The following is a 26701-nucleotide window of genomic DNA, read 5'->3' as shown; positions in this document are numbered from 1 at the left end:
TGTTTCTTTGATCCGAATGTCGACACAGTCGACATGGACACCGTTGGCAATGAGAATCGGACCCTCGCTTCGCTTGCGATGCTTCGGGCACGGTGGTTCGCTTTGCTCGCCACAGCTTTAATAACCTCCTCCACGCCGTAGTGGATGGTAGGGCATGAAATACCGCCTGTCGGCACATGTCGGCTCAAAAAACAGTGAAAAACCCCATGTCGACCTTATGACCAGTCGACCTTCCTCATGTCGACCTTTATGCAAATTCGACCTTAAGTCATGTCGACCTTGGCCCATGTCGACCTTAAGTCAGGTCGACCTTCCTGCCAGTCGACCTAGTGGGGTCGACCCAATGACTGTAGACCTAAGTTCATTCTAATAGATGACCGCTTCCCCTCACCACTACAGTCCATCGTGAATGCAGCTGCGGGGCTAATCTTCCAAGCCAGACGTTCATCGTCTGCAAAGCTACTCTGTCAGTCACTTCATTGGTTACCTGTATTCTACCGTATTCAATACAAAATTATTTTACTTACAAACATACATCTCTTCTCTTATCTCAAAATATCTTCCAACACGACCTCTACGCTCCTCACAAGATCTGCGTCTCTCATCCACACTCATTACTCGCTCCCATCCCGACTGCAGGACTTTCTTCGGGCTGCACCCACTCTGTGGAATGCCCTCCCAAGCACAATAAGACTCTCCTCCAGTCTCCAAACCTATAAGCATTCCCTGAAAACTCATCTCTTCACGCAGCTTATCAAATTCCAGAACCAGCCACATACCCTCTTATACTGTTCCTATCCAATCACATCCCCACTGTACAGACCACACATATCCTCTGTCCTATCCAATCACATCCCACTGTACAGACCACACATATCCTCTCCTATCCAATCACATCCCCACTGTACAGACCACACAAATCCTCTCCTATCCAATCACATCCCCACTGTACAGACCACTCATATCCTCTCCTATCCAATCACATCCCCACTGTACAGACCACACATATCCTCTGTCCTATCCAATCACATCCCCACTGTACAGGCCACACATATCCTCTGTCCTATCCAATCACATCCCCACTGTACAGACCACACATATCCTCTCCTATCCAATCACATCCCCACTGTACAGACCACACATATCCTCTGTCCTATCCAATCACATCCCCACTGTACAGTCCACACATATCCTCTCCTATCCAATCACATCCCCACTGTACAGACCACTCATATCCTCTGTCCTATCCAAACACATCCCCACTGTACAGGCCACACATATCCTCTCCTATCCGATCACATCCCCACTGTACAGTCCACACTTATCCTCTCCTATCCAATCACATCCCCACTGTACAGGTCGCACATATCCTCTGTCCTATCCAATCACATCCCCACTGTACAGACCACACATATCCTCTCCTATCTAATCACATCCCCACTGTACAGGCCACACATATCCTCTCCTATCCAATCACATCCCCACTGTACAGGCCACACATATCCTCTGTCCTATCCAATCACATCCCCACTGTACAGGCCACACATATCCTCTGTCCTATCCAATCACATCCCCACTGTACAGACCACACATATCCTCTCCTATCCAATCACATCCCCACTGTACAGGCCACACATATCCTCTGTCCTATCCAATCACATCCCCACTGTACAGGCCACACATATCCTCTGTCCTATCCAATCACATCCCCACTGTACAGACCACACATATCCTCTCCTATCCAATCACATCCCCACTGTACAGGCCACGGTAAGCGGTCATCTATTAGAATGAACTTAGGTCTACAGTCATTAGGTCGACCCCACTAGGTCGACTGGCAGGAAGGTCGACCTGACTTAAGGTCGACATGGGCCAAGGTCGACATGACTTAAGGTCGAATTTGCATAAAGGTCGACATGAGGAAGGTCGACTGGTCATAAGGTCGACATAGGTTTTTCACTGTTTTTTGAGCCGACATGTGCCGACAGGCGGTATTTCATGCCCTACCATCCACTAGGGCGTGGAGGAGGTTATTAAAGCTGTGGCGAGCGAAGCGAGCAATGCGAGGGTCCGATTCTCATTGCCAACTGTGTCCATGTCGACAGTGTCGACATTCGGGTCAAAAAACAGTGAAAACCCATGTCGACCTTATGACCAGTCGACCTTCCTCATGTCGACCTTTATGCAAATTCGACCTTAAGTCATGTCGACCTTGGCCCATGTCGACCTTAAGTCAGGTCGACCTTCCTGCCAGTCGACCTAGTGGGGTCGACCTAATGACTGTAGACCTAAGTGTGGTCTGACAGATGTACCGATTCCATCCCCACTGTACAGGCCCCACATATCCTCTCCTATCCAATCACATCCCCACTGTACAGTCCACACATATCCTCTCATATCCAATCACATCCCCACTGTACAGGCCCCACATATCCTCTCCTATCCAATCACATCCCCACTGTACAGACCACACATATCTTTTCTATCCAATCACATCCCACTATACAGTCCACACATATCCACACATGGCCAAACTGCTGGGTCACCGTATCTTACAGCACACCAGGAACCTTGCATTCTGGTGGAATGCAATAAATAATACAGTATCTATCCTTATGTATCAATGCCTATTTCCCTATAGTTTTTAAGCTTGCGAGCAGGGCCCTCCTACCTTTTGAATGTCTGTAAATACCGTTTGTTGTATCACTGTTTCCTTTTGTAAAGCGCAACGGAATATGCTGCGCTATGTAAGAAACTCTAAATAAATAAAATTCATACACAGTAAACCACATGGTGCCGTGCATTCACAGTCATAGTATTGGCAGCCATCTTGGTAAGATTCATGAAGCATCCCTTTGAGGAGCCATGTTGTTGGAGACTGCTCAGTTTACCTACAGGACTTCTTCACAATTAGCAGAAGCATTAGGGAGGTTATTCTGGTTGGTGCGTAAATTTCCGAATTCTTTCGGAGCGGACCGCACGCCACGCTGTGCGGACATCGTACGAAGAAACGCCCACCGGTGCTCCGCATTCGGACGGACTCACTCTTTAAGAAGAGGGCATGTTTACGGATGACATCCAAACCTTGCGTGTGCGGTGGACACGGTCTTACAGCGTCAGAACGGACGGGAACCTGCCGTACGCACCGATGCGGTGTATTTCCGCAAAACATACTACTATCATCGGAACTCATACATCACACACATGACACACTTATGCAATTAGGCTACCTCATTAAAAAGGGATTGTTTTTATTGGTCATCAATTGCAGTGTAAATGTGTGTAAAAAATGCAGCCGTGCTTTCAGCATATATTTGTGTGTTTAGTAATGGTCCATTTAGGCTGCAATGGTTCCAATTGAAGCAATGAAAAGAGTGTAATTAATGAGTAATGAGTAGAGGATTGTATTGTGTTCAGCTGACTGTGGTTCAGGTGCGGCCGTACTAATTGGGCGTTCCGAATGCCTAGCGCATGACCGAGTGGTGTCCGCAAAGTGAAACATGCTTATGAAGACCGCATATTTGCTGGCTGTTGGTTCGTTTGCAGTCGGTGTTCTGTCCGAATGCACGCCTACCAGAATTAGTGCACTCCCTCGTGTACGCCCATGTTTACGCCCAGTTTAGCCCACTTTGAAACTACGCCCCTGTGTACTTCCGAATGACGCCCATATTTCCCGAGTGAATGCGGTGCACATTTCTGTACGGTATTAGTGAGAACGAGTATGGAGACCGTGCGTGGCACATGCCCATGTATGCGCAGATGGCTCAAAAACGCCATCCGAAAGAATTCGGAAATTTACGCATTGACCAGAATAAGGCCCTAGGTGTCTGTCTTCTTCCCGTGACCTCTGCAGGATACAAGAGAGGCCAATGTTGGATACACAGTCTCACATTAGCAGCTTAGACACCGGGAAATCACCGGGACTGCAGAGACAATACACGCTTTTACTTCCAACTCATCAAACAGGTTCTGCATCTCTACTTCCTCTCAGCCAATCCTCAGCCGTCCTTCCTCTCGCCCAATTAACAAACCTGTATTATTTGATTATGGGCCAAAATGCTGCATTTCACTTATTATAACCCTGCCCCACTGCAAACATCAGGGTTTCTTCCCTTACGGCTGGAGACATGAGGTTGTGCCGGTCTGTGGTGTTCGTCTTCACCCTTCTACACAAGGCCTCACTGATTAGTGGGACAGTTATCCTGGTGCCAAACGGGGGTCGGCTCGGTGACTGGGGAGAGTGGGAGAGATGCCCAGATGGAAACGTGGTGCGTGGCTTCAGCACCAAGGTGAGTATAGTGTGGCAGGGGTCCATATGGTTGTCATATAGATCTCATACAGCAGAGGGTAGGGTAAGGTTAGGCACTAGGCAGTAGGGTTATGGTTAGGCAGCAGAGTGAGGGGTAAGGTTAAGCACTATGAGTAGTGTTATGGTTTGGCAGTAGAGGGTAGGGTAAGGTTGGACACTAGGAGAGGGTTATGGTTAGGCAGCAGAGGGAGGGGTAAGGTGGGGCACTAGGGGTAGGGTTATGGTTAGGCAGCAGAGGGAGGGGTAAGGTTAGGTACTAGGCAGTAGGGTTATGGTTAGGCAGCAGAGTGAGGGGTAAGGTTAGGCACCAGGGTAGGGTTATGGTTAGGCAGCAGAGGTAGGGGTAAGGTAAGGCACTAGGGTAGGGTTATGGTTAGGCAGCAGAGGGAGGGCTAAGGTTAGGCACTAGGGGTAGGGTTATGGTTAGGCAGCAGAGGGAGGGGTAAGGTTAGGCATTAGGAGGAGGGTTATGGTTAGGCAGCAGAGGGAGGGGTAAGGTTAGGCACTATGGGTAATGTTATGGTTTGGCAATAGAGGGTAGGGTAAGTTTGGGCACTAGGGGAGGTTATGGTTAGGCAGCAGAGGGAGGGGTAAGGTTAGGCACTACGAGTAGTGTTATGGTTTGGCAGTAGAGGGTAGGGTAAGGTTGTGCACTAGGGGAGGGTTATGGTTAAGCACTATGGGTAGGGTTATGGTTTGGTAGCAGAGGGTAGGGTAAGGTTAGGCACTAGGGGAGGGTTATGGTTTGGTAGCAGAGGGTAAGGTTAGGCACTAGGGGTAGGGTTATGGTTAGGCAGCAGAGGGGAGGGTAAGGTTGGGCACTACAAGTAGTGTTATGGTTTGGCAGTAGAGGGTAGGGTAAGGTTGTGCACTAGGGGAGGGTTATGGTTAGGCACTATGGGTAGGGTTATGGTTTGGTAGCAGAGGGTAGGGTAAGGTTAGGCACTAGGGGAGGGTTATGGTTAGGCAGCAGAGGGTAGGGTAAGGTTGGGCACTAGGGGTAGGGTTATGGTTAGGCAGCAGAGGGAGGGGTAAGGTTAGGTACTAGGGGTAGGGTTTAGCAGCAGAGTGAGGGGTAAGGTTAGGCACTACAGGTAGGGTTATGGTTTGGCAGCAGAGGGAGGGTAAAGTTGGGCACTAGGGGGAGGGTTATGGTTACGCAGCAGAGGGTGGGTTATGTTTAGGGACTAGGGGTAGGGTTATGGTTAGGCAGCAGAGGGAGGGGTAAGGTTAGTCTCTAGGGGTAGGGTTATGGTTAGGCAGCAGAGGGAGGGGTAACGTTAGGCACTAGGGGGAGGGTTATGGTTTGGCAGCAGAGGGAGGGGTAAAGTTAGACACTAGGGGGAGGGGTTATGGTTAGGCAGCAGAGGGAGGGGTAAGGTTAAGCACTAGGGGGAGGGTTATGGTTAGGCAGCAGAGGGAGGGGTAAGGTTAGGCACTAGGGGGAGGGTTATGGTTAGGCAGCAGAGGGAGGGTCGGGGAGAAGTACTCGTCAGCTGACCGGTGTACCTGGAAGGCACCACTGGTGCCGCCAGAACCACCTGACTGGACAAGTCACCTCTAGAAAACTATCAACACTTTGTCTATATTCCAATCATGTTGACATTTTATCAGTGTGAACACAATAAATGCACATATAGTGTATACCCTCTGCAGCGTGTCACTACTGCCTAATAACAGCTGTGTGTTTGTTTAGACAGAGCCAAATCAACATATCTTAGATGACACAGCCCTGAACGGTATCAGGATGTATTGTACCAAACCCTACTCTGATGGAATCACCGGGATTATAACCTCTTCTGTCGGAAAGTGAGTTGTCACGTATGTAATGTAATGCATGATTGCCTGTCACTTCTTTCTCGGGTCTGTGCGCGGCGAATCTCCACCTATAAATACATGCTCATTGCCAGGGGAGTAACACCTATCGCCAAGGGCCATGTCCCCGGGATCTGGCACTTCATTTAGTTAAGGGATGGGCAATAACCCCATTAAATGTAAAAGTATCCTGACAGACATAATCCTGGGATAAGAGCGACCCCTGCTGGTAGCCATCTGATAAGGCAATACTGGTACAGTACTAGTATCCCAGGAGCAGCCTGACAGACATAATCCTGGGATAAGAGCGACCCCTGCTGGTCGCCATCTGATAAGGTAATACTGGTACAGTACTAGTATCCCAGGAGCAGCCTGACAGACATAATCCTGGGATAAGAGCGACCCCTGCTGGTAGCCATCTGATAAGGCGATACTGGTACGGTACTAGTATCCCAGGAGCAGCCTGACAGACATAATCCTGGGATAAGAGCGACCCCTGCTGGTCGCCATCTGATAAAGCAATACTGGTACAGTACTAGTATCCCAGGAGCAGTCTGACAGACGTAATCCTGGGATAAGAGCGACCCCTGCTGGTGGCCATCTGATAAAGCAATACTGGTACGGTACTAGTATCCCAGGAGCAGCCTGACAGACATAATCCTGGGATAAGAGCGACCCCTGCTGGTGGCCATCTGATAAGGCAATACTGGTACAGTACTAGTATCCCAGGAGCAGCCTGAGAGACATAATCCTGGGATAAGAGCGACCACTGCTGGTAGCCATCTGATAAGGCAATACTGGTACGGTACTAGTATCCCAGGAGCAGCCTGACAGACATAATCCTGGGATAAGAGCGACCCCTGCTGGTGGCCATCTGATAAGGCGATACTGGTACGGTACTAGTATCCCAGGAGCAGCCTGACAGACATAATCCTGGGATAAGAGCGACCCCTGCTGGTAGCCATCTGATAAGGCAATACTGGTACGGTACTAGTATCCCAGGAGCAGCCTGACAGACATAATCCTGGGATAAGAGCGACCCCTGCTGGTGGCCATCTGATAAAGCAATACTGGTACGGTACTAGTATCCCAGGAGCAGCCTGACAGACATAATCCTGGGATAAGAGCGACCCCTGCTGGTGGCCATCTGATAAAGCAATACTGGTACGGTACTAGTATCCCAGGAGCAGCCTGACAGACATAATCCTGGGATAAGAGCGACCCCTGCTGGTGGCCATCTGATAAAGCAATACTGGTACGGTACTAGTATCCCAGGAGCAGCCTGACAGACATAATCCTGGGATAAGAGCGACCCCTGCTGGTGGCCATCTGATAAGGCGATACTGGTACGGTACTAGTATCCCAGGAGCAGCCTGACGGACATAATCCTGGGATAAGAGCGACCCCTGCTGGTAGCCATCTGATAAGGCGATACTGGTACAGTACTAGTATCCCAGGAGCAGCCTGACGGACATAATCCTGGGATAAGAGCGACCCCTGCTGGTAGCCATCTGATAAGGCGATACTGGTACGGTACTAGTATCCCAGGAGCAGCCTGACGGACATAATCCTGGGATAAGAGCGACCCCTGCTGGTAGCCATCTGATAAGGCGATACTGGTACGGTACTAGTATCCCAGGAGCAGCCTGACAGACATAATCCTGGGATAAGAGCGACCCCTGCTGGTAGCCATCTGATAAGGCGATACTGGTACGGTACTAGTATCCCAGGAGCAGCCTGACGGACATAATCCTGGGATAAGAGCGACCCCTGCTGGTAGCCATCTGATAAGGCGATACTGGTACGGTACTAGCATCCCAGGAGCAGCCTGACAGACATAATTCTGGGATAAGAGCGACCCCTGCTGGTGGCCATCTGATAAGGCAATACCGGTACAGTACTAGTATCCCAGAAGCAGCCTGACAGACATAATCCTGGGATAAGAGCGACCCCTGCTGGTGGCCATCTGATAAGGCAATACTGGTACGGTACTAGTATCCCAGGAGCAGTCTGACAGACATAATCCTGGGATAAGAGCGACCCCTGCTGGTGGCCATCTGATAAGGCAATACTGGTACAGTACTAGTATCCCAGGAGCAGCCTGACGGACATAATCCTGGGATAAGAGCGACCCCTGCTGGTAGCCATCTGATAAAGCGATACTGGTACGGTACTAGTATCCCAGGAGCAGTCTGACAGACATAATCCTGGGATAAGAGCGACCCCTGCTGGTGGCCATCTGATAAGGCAATACTGGTACAGTACTAGTATCCCAGGAGCAGCCTGACAGACATAATCCTGGGATAAGAGCGACCCCTGCTGGTGGCCATCTGATAAGGCGATACTGGTACGGTACTAGTATCCCAGGAGCAGCCTGACAGACATAATCCTGGGATAAGAGCGACCCCTGCTGGTAGCCATCTGATAAGGCGATACTGATACGGTACTAGTATCCCAGGAGCAGCCTGACGGACATAATCCTGGGATAAGAGCGACCCCTGCTGGTGGCCATCTGATAAGGCGATACTGGTACGGTACTAGTATCCCAGGAGCAGCCTGACGGACATAATCCTGGGATAAGAGCGACCCCTGCTGGTGGCCATCTGATAAGGCGATACTGGTACGGTACTAGTATCCCAGGAGCAGCCTGACGGACATAATCCTGGGATAAGAGCGACCCCTGCTGGTGGCCATCTGATAAGGCGATACTGGTACGGTTCTAGTATCCCAGGAGCAGCCTGACAGACATAATCCTGGGATAAGAGCGACCCCTGCTGGTGGCCATCTGATAAGGCGATACTGGTACGGTACTAGTATCCCAGGAGCAGCCTGACATACATAATCCTGGGATAAGAGCGACCCCTGCTGGTGGCCATCTGATAAGGCGATACTGGTACGGTACTAGTATCCCAGGAGCAGCCTGACAGACATAATCCTGGGATAAGAGCGACCCCTGCTGGTAGCCATCTGATAAGGCGATACTGGTACGGTACTAGTATCCCAGGAGCAGCCTGACAGACATAATCCTGGGATAAGAGCGACCCCTGCTGGTAGCCATCTGATAAGGCGATACTGGTACGGTACTAGTATCCCAGGAGCAGCCTGACAGACATAATCCTGGGATAAGAGCGACCCCTGCTGGTAGCCATCTGATAAGGCGATACTGGTACGGTACTAGTATCCCAGGAGCAGCCTGACAGACATAATCCTGGGATTAGAGCGACCCCTGCTGGTGGCCATCTGATAAGGCGATACTGGTACGGTACTAGTATCCCAGGAGCAGCCTGACAGACATAATCCTGGGATAAGAGCGACCCCTGCTGGTAGCCATCTGATAAAGCAATACTGGTACGGTACTAGTATCCCAGGAGCAGCCTGACAGACATAATCCTGGGATAAGAGCGACCCCTGCTGGTGGCCATCTGATAAGGTAATACTGGTACGGTACTAGTATCCCAGGAGCAGCCTGACAGACATAATCCTGGGATAAGAGCGACCCCTGCTGGAGGCCATCTGATAAAGCAATACTGGTACGGTACTAGTATCCCAGGAGCAGCCTGACAGACATAATCCTGGGATAAGAGCGACCCCTGCTGGTAGCCATCTGATAAGGCAATACTGGTACAGTACTAGTATCCCAGGAGCAGCCTGACAGACATAATCCTGGGATAAGGGCGACCCCTGCTGGTGGCCATCTGATAAGGCAATACTGGTACGGTACTAGTATCCCAGGAGCAGCCTGACAGACATAATCCTGGGATAAGAGCGACCCCTGCTGGTAGCCATCTGATAAAGCAATACTGGTACGGTACTAGTATCCCAGGAGCAGCCTGACAGACATAATCCTGGGATAAGAGCGACCCCTGCTGGTAGCCATCTGATAAAGCAATACTGGTACGGTACTAGTATCCCAGGAGCAGCCTGACAGACATAATCCTGGGATAAGAGCGACCCCTGCTGGTGGCCATCTGATAAGGCAATACTGGTACGGTACTAGTATCCCAGGAGCAGCCTGACAGACATAATCCTGGGATAAGAGCGACCCCTGCTGGTGGCCATCTGATAAAGCAATACTGGTACGGTACTAGTATCCCAGGAGCAGCCTGACGGACATAATCCTGGGATAAGAGCGACCCCTGCTGGTAGCCATCTGATAAAGCGATACTGGTACGGTACTAGTATCCCAGGAGCAGCCTGACGGACATAATCCTGGGATAAGAGCGACCCTGCTGGTAGCCATCTGATAAGGCGATACTGGTACGGTACTAGTATCCCAGGAGCAGCCTGACGGACATAATCCTGGGATAAGAGCGACCCCTGCTGGTGGCCATCTGATAAGGCGATACTGGTACGGTACTAGTATCCCAGGAGCAGCCTGACAGACATAATCCTGGGATAAGAGCGACCCCTGCTGGTGGCCATCTGATAAGGCAATACTGGTACGGTACTAGTATCCCAGGAGCAGCCTGACAGACATAATCCTGGGATAAGAGCGAACCCTGCTGGTGGCCATCTGATAAGGCGATACTGGTACGGTACTAGTATCCCAGGAGCAGCCTGACAGACATAATCCTGGGATAAGAGCGACCCCTGCTGGTGGCCATCTGATAAGGCGATACTGGTACGGTACTAGTATCCCAGGAGCAGTCTGACGGACATAATCCTGGGATAAGAGCGACCCCTGCTGGTGGCCATCTGATAAGGCAATACTGGTACGGTACTAGTATCCCAGGAGCAGCCTGACAGACATAATCCTGGGATAAGAGCGACCCCTGCTGGTGGCCATCTGATAAAGCAATACTGGTACGGTACTAGTATCCCAGGAGCAGCCTGACGGACATAATCCTGGGATAAGAGCGACCCCTGCTGGTAGCCATCTGATAAAGCAATACTGGTACGGTACTAGTATCCCAGGAGCAGCCTGACGGACATAATCCTGGGATAAGAGCGACCCTGCTGGTAGCCATCTGATAAGGTGATACTGGTACGGTACTAGTATCCCAGGAGCAGCCTGACAGACATAATCCTGGGATAAGAGCGACCCCTGCTGGAGGCCATCTGATAAGGCGATACTGGTACGGTACTAGTATCCCAGGAGCAGCCTGACGGACATAATCCTGGGATAAGAGCGACCCCTGCTGGTGGCCATCTGATAAGGCGATACTGGTACGGTACTAGTATCCCAGGAGCAGCCTGACAGACATAATCCTGGGATAAGAGCGACCCCTGCTGGTGGCCATCTGATAAGGCAATACTGGTACGGTACTAGTATCCCAGGAGCAGCCTGACAGACATAATCCTGGGATAAGAGCGAACCCTGCTGGTGGCCATCTGATAAGGCGATACTGGTACGGTACTAGTATCCCAGGAGCAGCCTGACAAACATAATCCTGGGATAAGAGCGACCCCTGCTGGTGGCCATCTGATAAGGCGATACTGGTACGGTACTAGTATCCCAGGAGCAGCCTGACAGACATAATCCTGGGATAAGAGCGACCCCTGCTGGTGGCCATCTGATAAGGCGATACTGGTACGGTACTAGTATCTCAGGAGCAGCCTGACAGACATAATCCTGGGATAAGAGCGACCCCTGCTGGTGGCCATCTGATAAGGCGATACTGGTACAGTACTAGTATCCCAGGAGCAGCCTGACAGACATAATCCTGGGATAAGAGCGACCCCTGCTGGAGGCCATCTGATAAGGCGATACTGGTACAGTACTAGTATCCCAGGAGCAGCCTGACAGACATAATCCTGGGATAAGAGCGACCCCTGCTGGTGGCCATCTGATAAGGCGATACTGGTACGGTACTAGTATCCCAGGAGCAGCCTGACAGACATAATCCTGGGATAAGAGCGACCCCTGCTGGTGGCCATCTGATAAGGCGATACTGGTACAGTACTAGTATCCCAGGAGCAGCCTGACAGACATAATCCTGGGATAAGAGCGACCCCTGCTGGTGGCCATCTGATAAGGCAATACTGGTACAGTACTAGTATCCCAGGAGCAGCCTGACAGACATAATCCTGGGATAAGAGCGACCCCTGCTGGTGGCCATCTGATAAGGCGATACTGGTACAGTACTAGTATCCCAGGAGCAGCCTGACAGACATAATCCTGGGATAAGAGCGACCCCTGCTGGTGGCCATCTGATAAGGCAATACTGGTACGGTACTAGTATCCCAGGAGCAGCCTGACAGACATAATCCTGGGATAAGAGCGACCCCTGCTGGTGGCCATCTGATAAGGCGATACTGGTACAGTACTAGTATCTCAGGAGCAGCCTGACAGACATAATCTTGGGTTAAGAGCGACCCCTGCTGGTGGCCATCTGATAAGGCGATACTGGTACGGTACTAGTATCCCAGGAGCAGTCTGACGGACATAATCCTGGGATAAGAGCGACCCCTGCTGGTGGCCATCTGATAAGGCAATACTGGTACGGTACTAGTATCCCAGGAGCAGCCTGACAGACATAATCCTGGGTTAAGAGCGACCCCTGCTGGTGGCCATCTGATAAGGCAATACTGGTACAGTACTAGTATCCCAGGAGCAGCCTGACAGACATAATCCTGGGATAAGAGCGACCCCTGCTGGTAGCCATCTGATAAGGCGATACTGGTACAGTACTAGTATCCCAGGAGCAGCCTGACAGACATAATCCTGGGATAAGAGCGACCCCTGCTGGTAGCCATCTGATAAGGCAATACTGGTTCGGTACTAGTATCCCAGGAGCAGTCTGACAGACATAATCCTGGGATAAGAGCGACCCCTGCTGGTGGCCATCTGATAAGGCGATACTGGTACAGTACTAGTATCCCAGGAGCAGCCTGACAGACATAATCCTGGGATAAGAGCGACCCCTGCTGGTAGCCATCTGATAAGGCGATACTGGTACGGTACTAGTATCCCAGGAGCAGCCTGACAGACATAATCCTGGGATAAGAGCGACCCCTGCTGGTAGCCATCTGATAAAGCAATACTGGTACGGTACTAGTATCCCAGGAGCAGCCTGACAGACATAATCCTGGGATAAGAGCAACCCCTGCTGGTAGCCATCTGATAAGGCGATACTGGTACAGTACTAGTATCCCAGGAGCAGCCTGACAGACATAATCCTGGGATAAGAGCGACCCCTGCTGGTGGCCATCTGATAAGGCAATACTGGTATGGTACTAGTATCCCAGGAGCAGCCTGACAGACATAATCCTGGGTTAAGAGCGACCCCTGCTGGTGGCCATCTGATAAGGCAATACTGGTACAGTACTAGTATCCCAGGAGCAGCCTGACAGACATAATCCTGGGATAAGAGCGACCCCTGCTGGTAGCCATCTGATAAAGCAATACTGGTACGGTACTAGTATCCCAGGAGCAGCCTGACGGACATAATCCTGGGATAAGAGCGACCCCTGCTGGTGGCCATCTGATAATGCAATACTGGTACAGTACTAGTATCCCAGGAGCAGCCTGACAGACATAATCCTGGGATAAGAGCGACCCCTGCTGGTGGCCATCTGATAAGGCAATACTGGTATGGTACTAGTATCCCAGGAGCAGCCTGACAGACATAATCCTGGGTTAAGAGCGACCCCTGCTGGTGGCCATCTGATAAGGCAATACTGGTACAGTACTAGTATCCCAGGAGCAGCCTGACAGACATAATCCTGGGATAAGAGCGACCCCTGCTGGTAGCCATCTGATAAAGCAATACTGGTACGGTACTAGTATCCCAGGAGCAGCCTGACGGACATAATCCTGGGATAAGAGCGACCCCTGCTGGTGGCCATCTGATAATGCAATACTGGTACAGTACTAGTATCCCAGGAGCAGCCTGACAGACATAATCCTGGGATAAGAGCGACCCCTGCTGGTGGCCATCTGATAATGCAATACTGGTACGGTACTAGACATTCTTAGGTGGGGGTAAGGTCATTAGGTACCTAGGTCAAAAGATCGATCTCTATTGGTCGACAGGCAAAGGGTCGACACATGAAAAATGTCGACATGGGCAAAGGTCAACATGGAAAAAAATAACCTGAAAAAGGTTGACATGATATCTTCATGATTTAAAAAAAAAAAAAAAAGGACTTGTTCACAATATACCATCCCAGCGGATGGGGAACATAATAGTGTGCAGCGAGGCAATGACGACGAGCCATGCGAGGGGGTGCAGCACGGTGGCCATGTTCACCTATATCGACTCATGTCGACATTTGCGTTTCGACTGTTTTTCATGTCAACATTTTGCCTGTGTCAACCTTTTCACCATGTCAACCTTTTTCATGTGTTAACCAATAGCGAACGACCTACTGACGGTCGGCATGAATTGTGTTGACCCCCATGACCCATGTCCTAGACGAGCATGGCGCAAGGGTTTCCAACCAAGGCGCTCAGTTCCGGTTATAAAAATAACCATACTTGAGCACAGGTGTAATTAGCACCTTAGTTACTTTTATTTGTATAGACCGATAGTCTGGGGGCGCACACAGCCGCATGGCACTGACCCCACAACCTACCCCAACTCCAACAAGGGCCACGTAGCGGGAGCTATCCCCAAGAGTATGACGGTGTGCAGACGATAGGTCAAAAGTGTAGACAGTCAATAGGTTGACATCATGTTTGACATGCACTAGGTCAACATATACAAAGCTCGACATGCACTAGACAAAATATCAACACAAGCCAAAGGTCGACATGTCAACAGTTAAAAAAGTCAACATAAATTTTTCACGTTTTTTTCCTTTTGTTGGTCTCTATGCTCTATGATCCGTGTGGACAATTGGTAACGTTGGCATGGCGATGCACTAAACCATGTTCTTCTCCGCAGATGGGGCAATTGGGGACCCCCTGTATGGTGTCCCGTGGGCTATCTGGTCAGCTTCAGGCTGAGGGTGGAGCCGTACTCGCACCAGTTATTCTCCGACAACACGGCAGCCAACAACGTCATGTTCATGTGCTCGGACTCCGCAGTCCTGGAAGGATATGGCCACACCTGGGGAGAGTATGGAAGATGGAGTCCGGACTGCTCCAAGGGAATATCCAGCCTCAGGACCCGGGTGCAGCGGCCGCAGGGGCGTTGGGTTGATGACACCGCCCTCAATGACCTCCAGTGTGCGTGCAGCCAGAATTAGCCCAGGAAAGATTTACAGATGTGTCCTCATACGCCTCGGCCTGATTCAGACCTCGGCCGGGCTGCAGTGCAGGTACGCAGTGTGCTGTAGCGCAGTCCGTCGTGTACGGAGTCAGGCTCAGGCACCTGGCACGCGGCGAGAGGGGCTGACGGAAGCCACCGTGTATGAGGAGACATCTGTATATCTTACCTTATTATCCCATATAAACTATACCAGCAGCTTGTGCTATAAATGTATATGAAATAAAGCAGCCAATTATAGTGACTATGATTTAATGAGCCCGATTCAGTCCTGACAGCTGCTGTGCGGATTATCGCTAGGCTGTGCAAGCTTCTGGGCATCCCACACATCTGGACACTGGAATGTAGCACCGCATCCGCTTGCATCCCTTCGGGCTCGGTGCCTGGCTGCGCTCGGCATACTATTTTATTCTCCCACCACGCCCTAGTGGATGGTAGGGCATGAAATACCGCCTGTTGGCACATGTCGGTTCCCAAAAAATTGGGGAAAACCCCATGTCGACCATTTGAATGTCAACATTCCCCGTGTCGACCTAATGCTTGTGTCGATCTAGTGACCCTTTTGACCTAACCCGTGTTGACCTTCTTGCATATCGACATTTAGTCATGCCGAACTTCATGCATGGCACACGGCCAAATTTGCACATTTTCCGAAAATCGCACATTTAATAGGGTGCAAATTGCTATAAAAAAAATTTGCCGCAAAAATCTCACATTTTGACCTGTCGATTTTTTTCTCACACTTCAATTGCAATCAGATATTTTCCTATTCTAAAGTATACAACTCGCAAATTTAATAGGGTGCGATTTTTGGTAAACGTTACCAAAAACCCTGAAAAACTAGACCAGGTTCTGGCTGGTGAATTTGACAGAACCATAAGATCATTGAGCTCTGTGCATGGTTCTGTCTTAAAAAATGTGTAAAAGTTCAAATGAATTTAAAAAACCTGCATGGGGTCCCCCTTCCCGAGAAGAGCCGATCCTGGTTTAAAAAACACAGGGCAAACCAAATAGGGGTCCCCTGGATTTCTTAAACCCAGCACCAGGCTCAAGGGCCAATCCTGGATGCCAAAATATGGGGGACAAAGAAATAGGGGTCCCCCGCATTTCAAAAACCAGCACTGGGCCCAACCAGTCAGCAGGGTAATGGTCCCCCCGACCAAAGCATTCACCCCCTGACCGCTCAGCATGGGCAAGGATCCTGGGGAAGTGGGGACCACCCCACCCGCTTATGAAGAGGTCCCCTCTCCAGAATTTTCCTACCCAGGCTGTAGAACCACAAGTCCCAGCACGCAAGGCATTAAAGGGCCCGCTGGGACTTGTAGTTCCAAAACAGTACAAATAGTGAAAAAATACACAGACACATTAAACAGTAAAAGTTTACTAAACACATAGCCCACGCAGACTATACTCACCTACACTAAAAGGATCGGTCCCCTTGTCCTGTAGAATCTATTTGGGGTAACTGTGGAAAGAAGGGAGATAGTGGACCAGGAGATGGGAGCTACCAGGAGGGGTATGTTGAATCAGCAGATGGGAGCTGCCAGTAGGGTGAGTTGGGATCAGTAGATGAGAGCTATCATGAGGGGGAGGAAGGCCCAGGAGATGGGAACTACCAGGAAGGCGAGGAAGTGTGTTGTTTTTTTAAATTTTGGGGGCTGTAAAAATATAGTGAAACTCATAGGCCATGAAATACTAAAAAATCCATGGACTGGATTCTTCTTAAGTTAATGAGGCTGAGACCGGACAGAATGTGACACAGGTCTCCGTGGGAAGAGATACAGCTGACAGATGTAATATTTAAAAAAAAACATTCACTGACCCCGACGTGATTTGAACACGCAACCTTCTGATCTGGAGTCAGACGCGCTACCGTTGCGCCACGAGGTCACCTGTGATGGTGATGGTAGAGTAAAAGGCTGTGGGTTCAATCAGGTTATGGTTTGCTTGACAGTTTGAGTGCATGGATGGGCAATTTTGGCCTTAACGAGCTAAGATCCACACTTGCTCTCCATGTTAATTGTAAATGTTATAACAATTATTGTGAATATTAGTCAACGTAGTGCATTTGCTTTTTCCTGCAAGGCACTACAAGTCTCAGCAGATCCCACATTATCTGTGTAGTCCAAGCACCCCCACCACTTTGTCTGTATTTACTGTATGTCAAGGATGGCAGAGACTCCATCATTTATTGTAATATAAATATTTGTCCCTGATTGTTCCTGAGGGCAACCCTTCTTTTATAATGTGATCTAGTGTAATAACATCCAGAGATGTACACTAAAGAAAATATGGCCAGTACGGGGTTTGAACCCCCTGAGCTAAGCAGCCAGCTGCCCCTCTGCACTTAAGGAGCTAGGAACTACTAGGAAGATGAGGTGGGACCAGGAGATGGGAGCTACCAGGAGAATGAGGTTTCAACAATGGAAGCTACCAGGAGGGTGAAGTGGGATCAGGAGATGGAAGCTATCACAATGGTGGTATCAGGAGATGGAAGATATCAGGAGGGTGAGGTGGGATCTGGAGATGGGAGCTATCGCAATGGTGGTATCAGGAGATGGAAGATATCAGGAGGGTGAGGTGGGATCTGGAGATGGGAGCTATCGCAATGGTGGTATCAGGAGATGGAAGATATCAGGAGGGTGAGGTGGGACCAGGAGATGGGAGCTACCAGTAGGGTGATGTTGAAACAGCAGTTGGGAGCTGCCAGTAGTGTGAGGTGGGATTAGGAGATGAGAGCTACCAGGAGGGGTAGGAAGGCCTAGGAGATGGGAGCTACCAGGAGGGTGAGGAAGAACCAGGAGATGGGAGCTACCAGGAGGGCGAGGAAGGACCAGGAGATGGGAGCTACCAGGAGGGCGAGTAAGGACCAGGAGATGGGAGCTACCAGGAGGGCGAGGAAGGACCAGGAGATGGGAGCTACCAGGAGGGCGAGGAAGGACCAGGAGATGGGAGCTACCAGGAGGGCGAGGAAGGACCAGGAGATGGGAGCTACCAGGAGGGCGAGGAAGGACCAGTATATGGGAGCTACCAGGAGGGCGAGGAAGGACCAGGAGATGGGAGCTACCAGGAGGGCGAGGAAGGACCAGGAGATGGGAGCTACCAGGAGGGCGAGGAAGGACCAGGAGATGGGAGCTACCAGGAGGGCGAGGAAGGACCAAGAGATGGGAGCTACCAGGATGTTGAGATGGGTCCAGGAGATGGAAAAACATGCTTCTTCTGTATTTTTAACTATTGGCCCTCCTGTAATCCATGTATGTGGACTTATGCATTAGCCTGCATGATACTGACTTTGGCAAAATTATGGAGAGTCTGCCCATATTTTTAAATCATAGGCAGGACCAGGTTGGTGTTGCTTTTAAAATGATTAGGGTTTTAAAAATATACTGAAGCTCATAGAACATTAAATATTATAAAATCCATGATTGGATTATTTTTAGGTTAATGAGGCTGAGACCTGACAGAATGTGACATTCCGCAAGTGACACAGGTCTCTATGGGAAGAGACACAGCTGACAGATTTAATATTTAAAAAAAACATTCACTGACCCCGACGTGATTTGAACACGCAACCTTCTGATCTGGAGTCAGACGCGCTACCGTTGCGCCACGAGGACACCTGTCACATTGATGGTAGAGTAAAAGGCTGTGTGTTTAATCCTGACAAGGGCCAGCATTTACATAGCCAAACAATTAATTGTATTTATTGTTTGCTTTACAGTTTGAGTGCATGGGTGGGCAATTTTGGCCAAATGTGCTAAGATCCACACTTGCTCTCCATGTTAATTGTAAATGTTATAATAATTATTGTGACTATTAGTAAACTTAGTGAATTAGCTTTTTCCAGCAAGGCACTACAAGTCTCAGCAGATCAAACATTATAATGTTTAAAATTTCAGTGTGTAGCACCCCGATACCTTTGTCTCTATTGATGTCTATGATGGTAGAGACTCCCAAATATTTCTATTACAATAAATGAAGATGTACATTTGTCCCAGACTGTTCCTGAGAGTAACACTTTTTTTTTATAATGTGATATAGTGTAATTACATCCAGAGACATAAACTTAAGAAAATATGGCCAATAAGGGGACCAAACCCGCAACCTAAGATAACTGGCTAGATGCCACAATATACTTCTGTTCCCAATTCACAATGTTTAGCTCTAGGTATAATGGAGGAGGCTGAGTCTTCACACCACCTAAGAGCTAAGCACAACTAGCTGGGAGCTACCAGGAGAATGAGGTGGGACGAGGAGGTGTTTATTTTATGGGTGGGCTAAAGCGCTGCCTGTGTTTGTGTGGTGAATTGCTGGCTTGTGTGCAGAAAAATATATAAGAGAGAGGATAGTATATAAAAGAATTTCTTTATTGGTTGTAATTATATGGGGTGAATGCAGGTGATAAATGGGGTTCTTAATTAATTGGTGTTTGATGTAAACCTCTTTAGGGGTCCCCTGCTTGAGGGAATTTTGTTCAGAGCTGTGTCAGCCTAGGAGATCCCCGACAGGGGTCCAGGCAACCCTTTGTAGGGTTCCTTTTTTCCTCCGTAGGTCCCTTGGTAAGGGATCTATGGTCTCCCTAAGCTGATGTGCAGTGAACAATAAGGTCTGTGTTGAATGTTTAGAAAGGAGCCTGTGTAGGCTTCAGGCAGTTCAGTTGAACTCCTTTACCAGGAGACCAGGAGATGGGAGCTACCAGGAGATGGAAGCTAGCTGGAGGGTGAGGTTGGATCAGGAGTTGGGAGCTACCAGGAGAATAAGGTGGGAGCTGGAGATGGAAGCTACCAGGAGGGTGAGGTGGGATCAGGAGATGGAAGCTACCAAGAGAATGAGGTTTCAACAATGGGAGCTACCAGGAGGGTGAGGTGGGATCAGGAGATGTGAGCTACCAGGAGAATGAGGTTTCAACCAGGAGAGGAGATGTGAGCTACCGGGAGGGTGAGGTGGGATCAGGAGATGGGAGATATCACAATGGTGGAATCAGAAGATGGAATATATCAAGAGGGTGAGTTGGAACCAGGATATGAAAGCTACCAGGAGAAAGAGGAGGAACCAGGAGATGGGAGCTAGCTGGAAGGTGAGGTTGAAGCAGGAGTTGGGAGCTACCAGGAGAATGAGGTGGAAGCAGGAGATGGAAACTAACAGAAGGGTGAGCTGGTATCAGGAAATGGGAGCTACCAGGAGAATGAGAATGAGGTTTCAACAATGGGAGCTACTAGGAGGGTGAGGTGGTTTCAGGAGTTGGGAGCTACCAGGAGAATGAGGTGGGATCATGAGTAGGGATCTAACACAAAGGTGAAATCAGGAGATGGAAGACATGAGGAGGGTGAGGTGGGATTAGGAGATGGGAGCTACCAGGAGAAAGAGGCAGAACCAGGAGATGGGAGCTACCAGGAGAATGAGGTGGGATCAAGAGATGGGAGCTACCCGGAGAATGAGGTGGGACCAGGAGATGGAAGCTATCAGGAGCATGAGGTTTCAACCAGGAGATGGGAGCTACTAGGAGGGTGAGGTGGGATCAGGGGACATTTCACTTAATCCAGGCCCCAGCTGCTTGCCCCACTTGCAGACACCTAACTCTCAGGAACATAGTAATCCAGCTAACCTCATAAACATCAAATGCCTCCCATCACCCACCCCCCCCCCCCCCCCCCCCAAATCACTAAAATGTGCATTATGTGCACGCTTTTTTGGCAACAAATTATCATCCATCCAATACCTCTTAATTTAAAACAACTTCAACCTGCTGGCTTTAACAGAAACATGGCTCTCACAATCAGACACAGCCTCCCCTGCAGCCGTGTCACACGGTGGTCTCCACTTCACACACACCTCCAGGCCTGGTGGCAGCAGGGGAGGTGGGGTTGGAATCTATCCCAATCCTTCACATACACAGTTCTTCCACAGGTTCCATCACTCACATTCACATAATTTGAAGTACATTCTATCTGAACTTTCTCGCTGAGTGTTGCAGCTATCTATCGCCCACCTGGGCAACCAACAAGATTTCTGGAAGATTTTCTGCCTGGTTCCCTCACTTCCTTTCTTCTGACATCTCAACAATCATCATAGATGACTTCAACATTGCTATTGATAGCTCAAAATCTGCTGCTTATGCCTCCAAACTCCTCTCTCTAACCTCCTCTCTCGGCCTCTCTCAATGGACTGACTCCTCTACTCATCGGGAGGGCCACTGCCTTGATGGTATTCACTAAGCTGTACTCAGTGTCTGAATTCACCAATTCCCTCTCTCAGATCACAACCTTATCACCTGCCTGCTCTCCTCTAGTACTTCTAACTCAAAAACACAGAAATCCCTTAATCCACCTCAAGCCCGCAGAAATATTAATTATAATAAATTTTCAAGTACTCTCCTCCTCACTGCAACAACAGCTTGCTCCTATTTCTGCATTCACTACTCCTGAGATGGCGGTATCACACCTAAACCTAACCCTCAAAACAGCCCTGGATGAAGTGGCTCCAGTTACCCACCACACTCCACGTAGGCCTAGACGCCAACCGTGGCACTCTAAGTTAACAAGACACCTACAAAATCTCTCAAGGAAAGTTCAGCATAAATGGTGTAAATCTTGGTCCAATGGATTTCCTCACATATAAGAATATCTACCAGTACTATAGTTATGCCTTGGAAACTGCCAAACAAACATTTCAAACTCTAATTTCTGCTCAAGCTTCAAACCCAAAACGTATTTTTAATACATTTAAATCCCTTCTCAACCCTCCCTCACCCAAGCCACCAACCACTATCCATGCACAAGATCTTGCTTCCTACTTCAGGGATAAGATTGACAAGATCAGAGATGAATTGGTATGCTCCAACTCAGTTGGTGATATGCTCAATCCCCTACCTGAGCCCTCTGAAGCATTTGCTTCATTTGATCCCACAAATGAAGATGAAGTATCTGCACTTTTCTCTGCCTCCCACTCTACTACCTCTCCTCTTGACCCTATACCCTCTCAAATAAGTAAATCTCTGTCTCCTGTGCTCATCCCAATCTTAACTAAAATCTGTAACCTATCTTTCTCTACTGGTGTCTTTCCTTTGTTGTTCAAACACACAGTTATTTCTCCAATTCGGAAAAAAAAAAACAGAATTCTGACCCACGCTCTCTCTCAAACTACCGTCCCATGTCTCAACTTCCATGCACCTCCAAACTACTTGAAAGACTTGCATACACTCACCTCACACACTTTCTTAACTCGCACAACTTATTGGACCCGGTTCAATCAGGCTTTTGTTCCCAATACTCCACAGAGACAGCACTGACTAAAGTTGTCAATGATCTAAGTCTAAAAGTCACTATTCACTACTAATTCTTCTAGATCTCTCTGCTGATTTTGACACTGTTGACCCCACACACCTCATACAAACACTACAATCCATAGGTCTAAGACACAGCCCTCTCTTGTTTCTCCTCCTACCTATTTAACCGCTCCTTTAGTGTTCGTTTCTCTGACTCTACCTCCTCTTCGCTACCTCTGTCAGTTGGAGTAGCTCAGGGTTCAGTTTTAGGTCCTCTGTTGTTCTCAATCTATACCTCATCTCTTGGCAAACTAATCAGCTCTGGATTTCAGTATCATCTGTATGCAGATGATACTCAGCTCTACCTATCCTCCCCGGACCTGTCCCCATCTGTATGCAGATGATACTCAGCTCTACCTATCCTCCCCGGACCTGTCCCCATCTGTATGCGGATGATACTCAGCTCTACCTATCCTCCCCGGACCTGTCTCCATCTGTATGCGGATGATACTCAACTCTACCTATCCTCCTCGGACCTGTCCCTATCTGTATGCGGATGATACTCAGCTCTACCTATCCTCCCCGGACCTGTCCCCATCTGTATGCAGATGATACTTAGCTCTACCTATCCTCCCCGGACCTGTCCCCATCTGTATGTGGATGATACTCAGCTCTACCTATCCTCCCCAGACCTGTCCCCATCTGTATTGAGCCGTGTCTCTGAATGACTTTCTGCTGTTTCATCCTGGATGTCATCTCGCCACCTCAAACTTTATATTTCTAAAACAGAATTAATTATATTTCCGCCAATAAATAGTAGTTACCAACCTGATATCTCTATAGCTGTTGAGAAGATGACAATCACTCCGACCTCTCAAGCTCGCTGCCTAGGTGTCATCCTTGACTCAGAACTTTCCTTTGTTCCCCACATTCAATCTGTCTCGAAATCATGCCACATGCACCTAAAAAACATTAAAAATTCGCCCTTACCTTACACAAGACACTGCAAAAACTCTAATCCATGCTCTCATCATCTCACGCATTGATTATTGCAATAGTTTCCTTATTGGCCTTCCCCAATACAGACTCTCACCACTACAGTCCATTATGAATGCAGCTGCAAGGCTAATCTTCCTAGCCAGACGTTCATCGTCTGCAAAGCTACTCTGTCAGTCACTTCATTGGTTACCTGTATTCTACCGTATTCAATACAAAATTCTTCTACTTACACACAAAGCCATAAACCAAACTACACCAACGTACATATCTTCTCTTATCTCAAAATATCATCCAACCCGACCTCTATGCTCAGGGGCGTAACTAGGACTTTATGGGCCCCATAGCAAAAAATTTAAAGGGGCCCCCCATTATCACTACAAGGATGTTGGGGGGGATAGCAAAAGAAACAGTGAGGGGCGTGAAAGACAAAGGCCAGGTTTAAAGTAGAAATGCGGTAAAAACACCGCAATTTCTACTGCACTAAGGGGGGGGGGGAACTACGCTATAGAAGCCTATGGGCTTCTGTACACATCACTGCTGTGTAAGGGAGAGAAAGGGCATGAAAGAGTTGTTGTCAGTGAGAGGGAAAAACCTGTTAGGGTTATTTCACACACTCCGGCTCCTGCCAGACGGCGAAATCCCGCACGGCCAGGAAGCCGTGCCGCACACCGTAGTTATGAATGGACACAAATGTGTCCATTCACACAGGATGGCCACGGCCGGGCCGCCCGGTTGCAGCCGGATCCTACCACTGGAAGGGACAGCTGCTGGGCTGTGGCTATCCCCCCGTCCCCATTGTAAACTAAAGTGTGCGGCACGCTTCCTTCATCCCCAGCTCCCCCAGCGGCGGCTTCCGCAGCGGGTGGTCTCCTCTGCCTCGGCTGCGGCTCCAGCAATAGCTGGTCTTCAGTGCCTCGGCTCCTGCAGCGGGTGGTCTCCTCTGCCTCGGCGGCGGCTCCAGCAATAGCTGATCTTCAGTGCCTCGGCTCCCGCAGTGGCTGCTGGTCCCTTAGCCCCGGATCCCCCAGCGGCTGGTCTCCGCTGGCTCCTGCAGTGACTGAAGTCCTATGCGCTGCCGTCTTTCGGTAAGGGGGAGGGGAGCGGGGCGCGCAACATTTACCTGACAAAAATTAAAAGGGGTGCAGGGGATGCAACTATAGAGGGTACAGGGGATGCAGCTGCCATGGGGCCCCCTAAGCCCCGGGCCCCATAGCAGCTGCATCCCCTGCACCCTCTATAGTTACGCCACTGTCTATGCTCCTCCCAAGATCTGCGTCTCTCATCCACACTCATTACTCTCTCCCATTCCCGACTGCAGGACTTTCTTCAGGCTGCACCCACTCTGTGGAATGCCCTCCCAAGCACAATAAGACTCTCCTCCAGTCTCCAAACTTACAAGTGTTCCCTGAAACCTCACCTCTTCAGGCAGCTTAGCAAATTCGGGAACCAACCACTTATCCTTCATATAACGTTCCTATCTAATCACATCCTTACTGTACAGGCCACACATATCCACTCTTTCTTTATCACATTTTCCATACTCCTGACCCCTGGCCAAACTGCTGGGTCACCATATCTTGCAGCACACCGGGAACCTTTGCATTCTGGTGGAACTAATGCAATAAAGAATACAATATCTATCCTTATGTATCAAGGCCTATTTCCCTATAGATTGTAAGCTTGCAAGAAGGCCCCCTTACCTGTTGACTGTCTGTAAATACCCAGTTTGTTGCATTGCTGTCTCCGTTTGTAAAGTGCAGCGGAATCTGCTGCACTATATAAGAAACTGTTAATAAATGAATAAAATAATTCTCCTGGTAGCTCCCATCACCTGATCCCACCACATCCTCCTGGTAGCTCCCATCACCTGATCCCACCACATCCTCCTGGTAGCTCACATCGCCTGATCCCACCACATCCTCCTGGTATCTCCCATCGCCTGATCCCACCACATCCTCCTGGTAGCTCCCATCACCTGATCCCACCACATCCTCCTGGTAGCTCCCATCGCCTGATCCCACCACATCCTCCTGGTAGCTCCCATCGCCTGATCCCACCACATCCTCCTGGTAGCTCCCATCGCCTGATCCCACCACATCCTCCTGGTAGCTCACATCGCCTGATCCCACCACATCCTCCTGGTAGCTCCCATCGCCTGATCCCACCACATCCTCCTGGTAGCTCCCATCGCCTGATCCCAATACATTCTCCTGGTAGCTCCTTGTGCTTAGCTTAGGAGGTGGTGTGAAGACATTATACCTAAAGTTAAACATTGTGAATTGGGACCAGAAGCGCTTAGATACAATTGGCCGGTTAGCTCAGTTGGTTAGAGCGTGGTGCTAATAACGCCAAGGTCGCGGGTTCGATCCCCGTACTGGCCATATTTTCTTTAGTGTACATCTCTGGATGTAATTACACTAGATCACATTATAAAAAAGTGTTACCCTCAGGAACAATCAGGGACAAATAAATATCTAAATATTTCTGTATAATATACATCATATACATAAATACAGGCAAAGGGGTGCTTGGACTAGACACTACAATTTTTAACATTATAATGTGGGATCTGCTGAGACTTGTAGTGTCTTGCAGGAAAAAGCAAATGCACTAAGTTTATTAATAGTCACAATAATTATTATAACATTTACAATTAATATGGAGAGCAAGTGTGGATCTTAGCTCGTTTGGCCAAAATTGTGTAAATGCTGGCCCATGTGAGGATTGAACTGACAGCCTTTTACTTTACCATCACAGGTGACCTCGTGGCGCAACGGTAGCGCGTCTGACTCCAGATCAGAAGGTTGCGTGTTCAAATCACGTCGGGGTCATATTTTTTTAAATATTAAATCTGTCATCTGTGTCTCTTCCCACAGAGACCTGTGTCACATTCTGTCCGTTCTCAGCCCCATTAACCTAAAAATAATCCAGTCACGGATTTTATAGTATTTAATGGCCTGTGAGTTTCACTATATTTTTAAAGTCCCAATAAATTAAAAAGCAACACCAACCGGGTCCGGCCTGTGATTGCCGTTTTAAAACTATGGGCAGACTCTCCACAATCTTGCCAAAGGGAGGTGACGGGGGCAGGCCTGGATTATTTGCATCATTAAACCCCGTCCTTAATGACAAAATGACACAAATCATGAATATAAGAATGGG

General features: G+C 49.1%; 1 protein-coding gene and 4 non-coding genes across 5 annotated transcripts; 3 read left to right on the top strand and 2 right to left on the bottom strand.

The window, feature by feature from the left end:
* Window positions 1-3959: 3959 nt before the first annotated feature.
* LOC146073391 (vitelline membrane outer layer protein 1 homolog) lies at window positions 3960-15303 on the top strand. The gene is made up of 3 exons (XM_083180569.1): window positions 3960-4289; window positions 6006-6118; window positions 14953-15303. The coding sequence occupies exons 1-3, from the start codon at window positions 4128-4130 to the stop codon at window positions 15254-15256; spliced, it is 579 nt and encodes a 192-aa protein (XP_083036695.1). The 5' UTR covers window positions 3960-4127; the 3' UTR covers window positions 15257-15303.
* A 1791-nt stretch (window positions 15304-17094) lies between these two features.
* Window positions 17095-17166, bottom strand: TRNAW-CCA (transfer RNA tryptophan (anticodon CCA)). The gene has a single exon. It is a non-coding gene; the product is annotated as a tRNA-Trp (tRNA).
* Window positions 17167-18821: 1655 nt separating this feature from the next.
* Window positions 18822-18893, bottom strand: TRNAW-CCA (transfer RNA tryptophan (anticodon CCA)). The gene has a single exon. It is a non-coding gene; the product is annotated as a tRNA-Trp (tRNA).
* A 6953-nt stretch (window positions 18894-25846) lies between these two features.
* On the top strand, window positions 25847-25920 carry TRNAI-AAU (transfer RNA isoleucine (anticodon AAU)). The gene has a single exon. It is a non-coding gene; the product is annotated as a tRNA-Ile (tRNA).
* A 378-nt stretch (window positions 25921-26298) lies between these two features.
* TRNAW-CCA (transfer RNA tryptophan (anticodon CCA)) lies at window positions 26299-26370 on the top strand. The gene has a single exon. It is a non-coding gene; the product is annotated as a tRNA-Trp (tRNA).
* The last annotated feature ends 331 nt before the right edge of the window (window positions 26371-26701 follow it).

This window comes from Crinia signifera, chromosome 4 (assembly GCF_055691185.1).
Source record: "Crinia signifera chromosome 4, ASM5569118v1, whole genome shotgun sequence".
NCBI lineage: Eukaryota > Metazoa > Chordata > Amphibia > Anura > Myobatrachidae > Crinia > Crinia signifera.
Note: the sequence above shows the minus strand (reverse complement) of the source record. Positions and strands in the feature narration are given on the sequence as shown.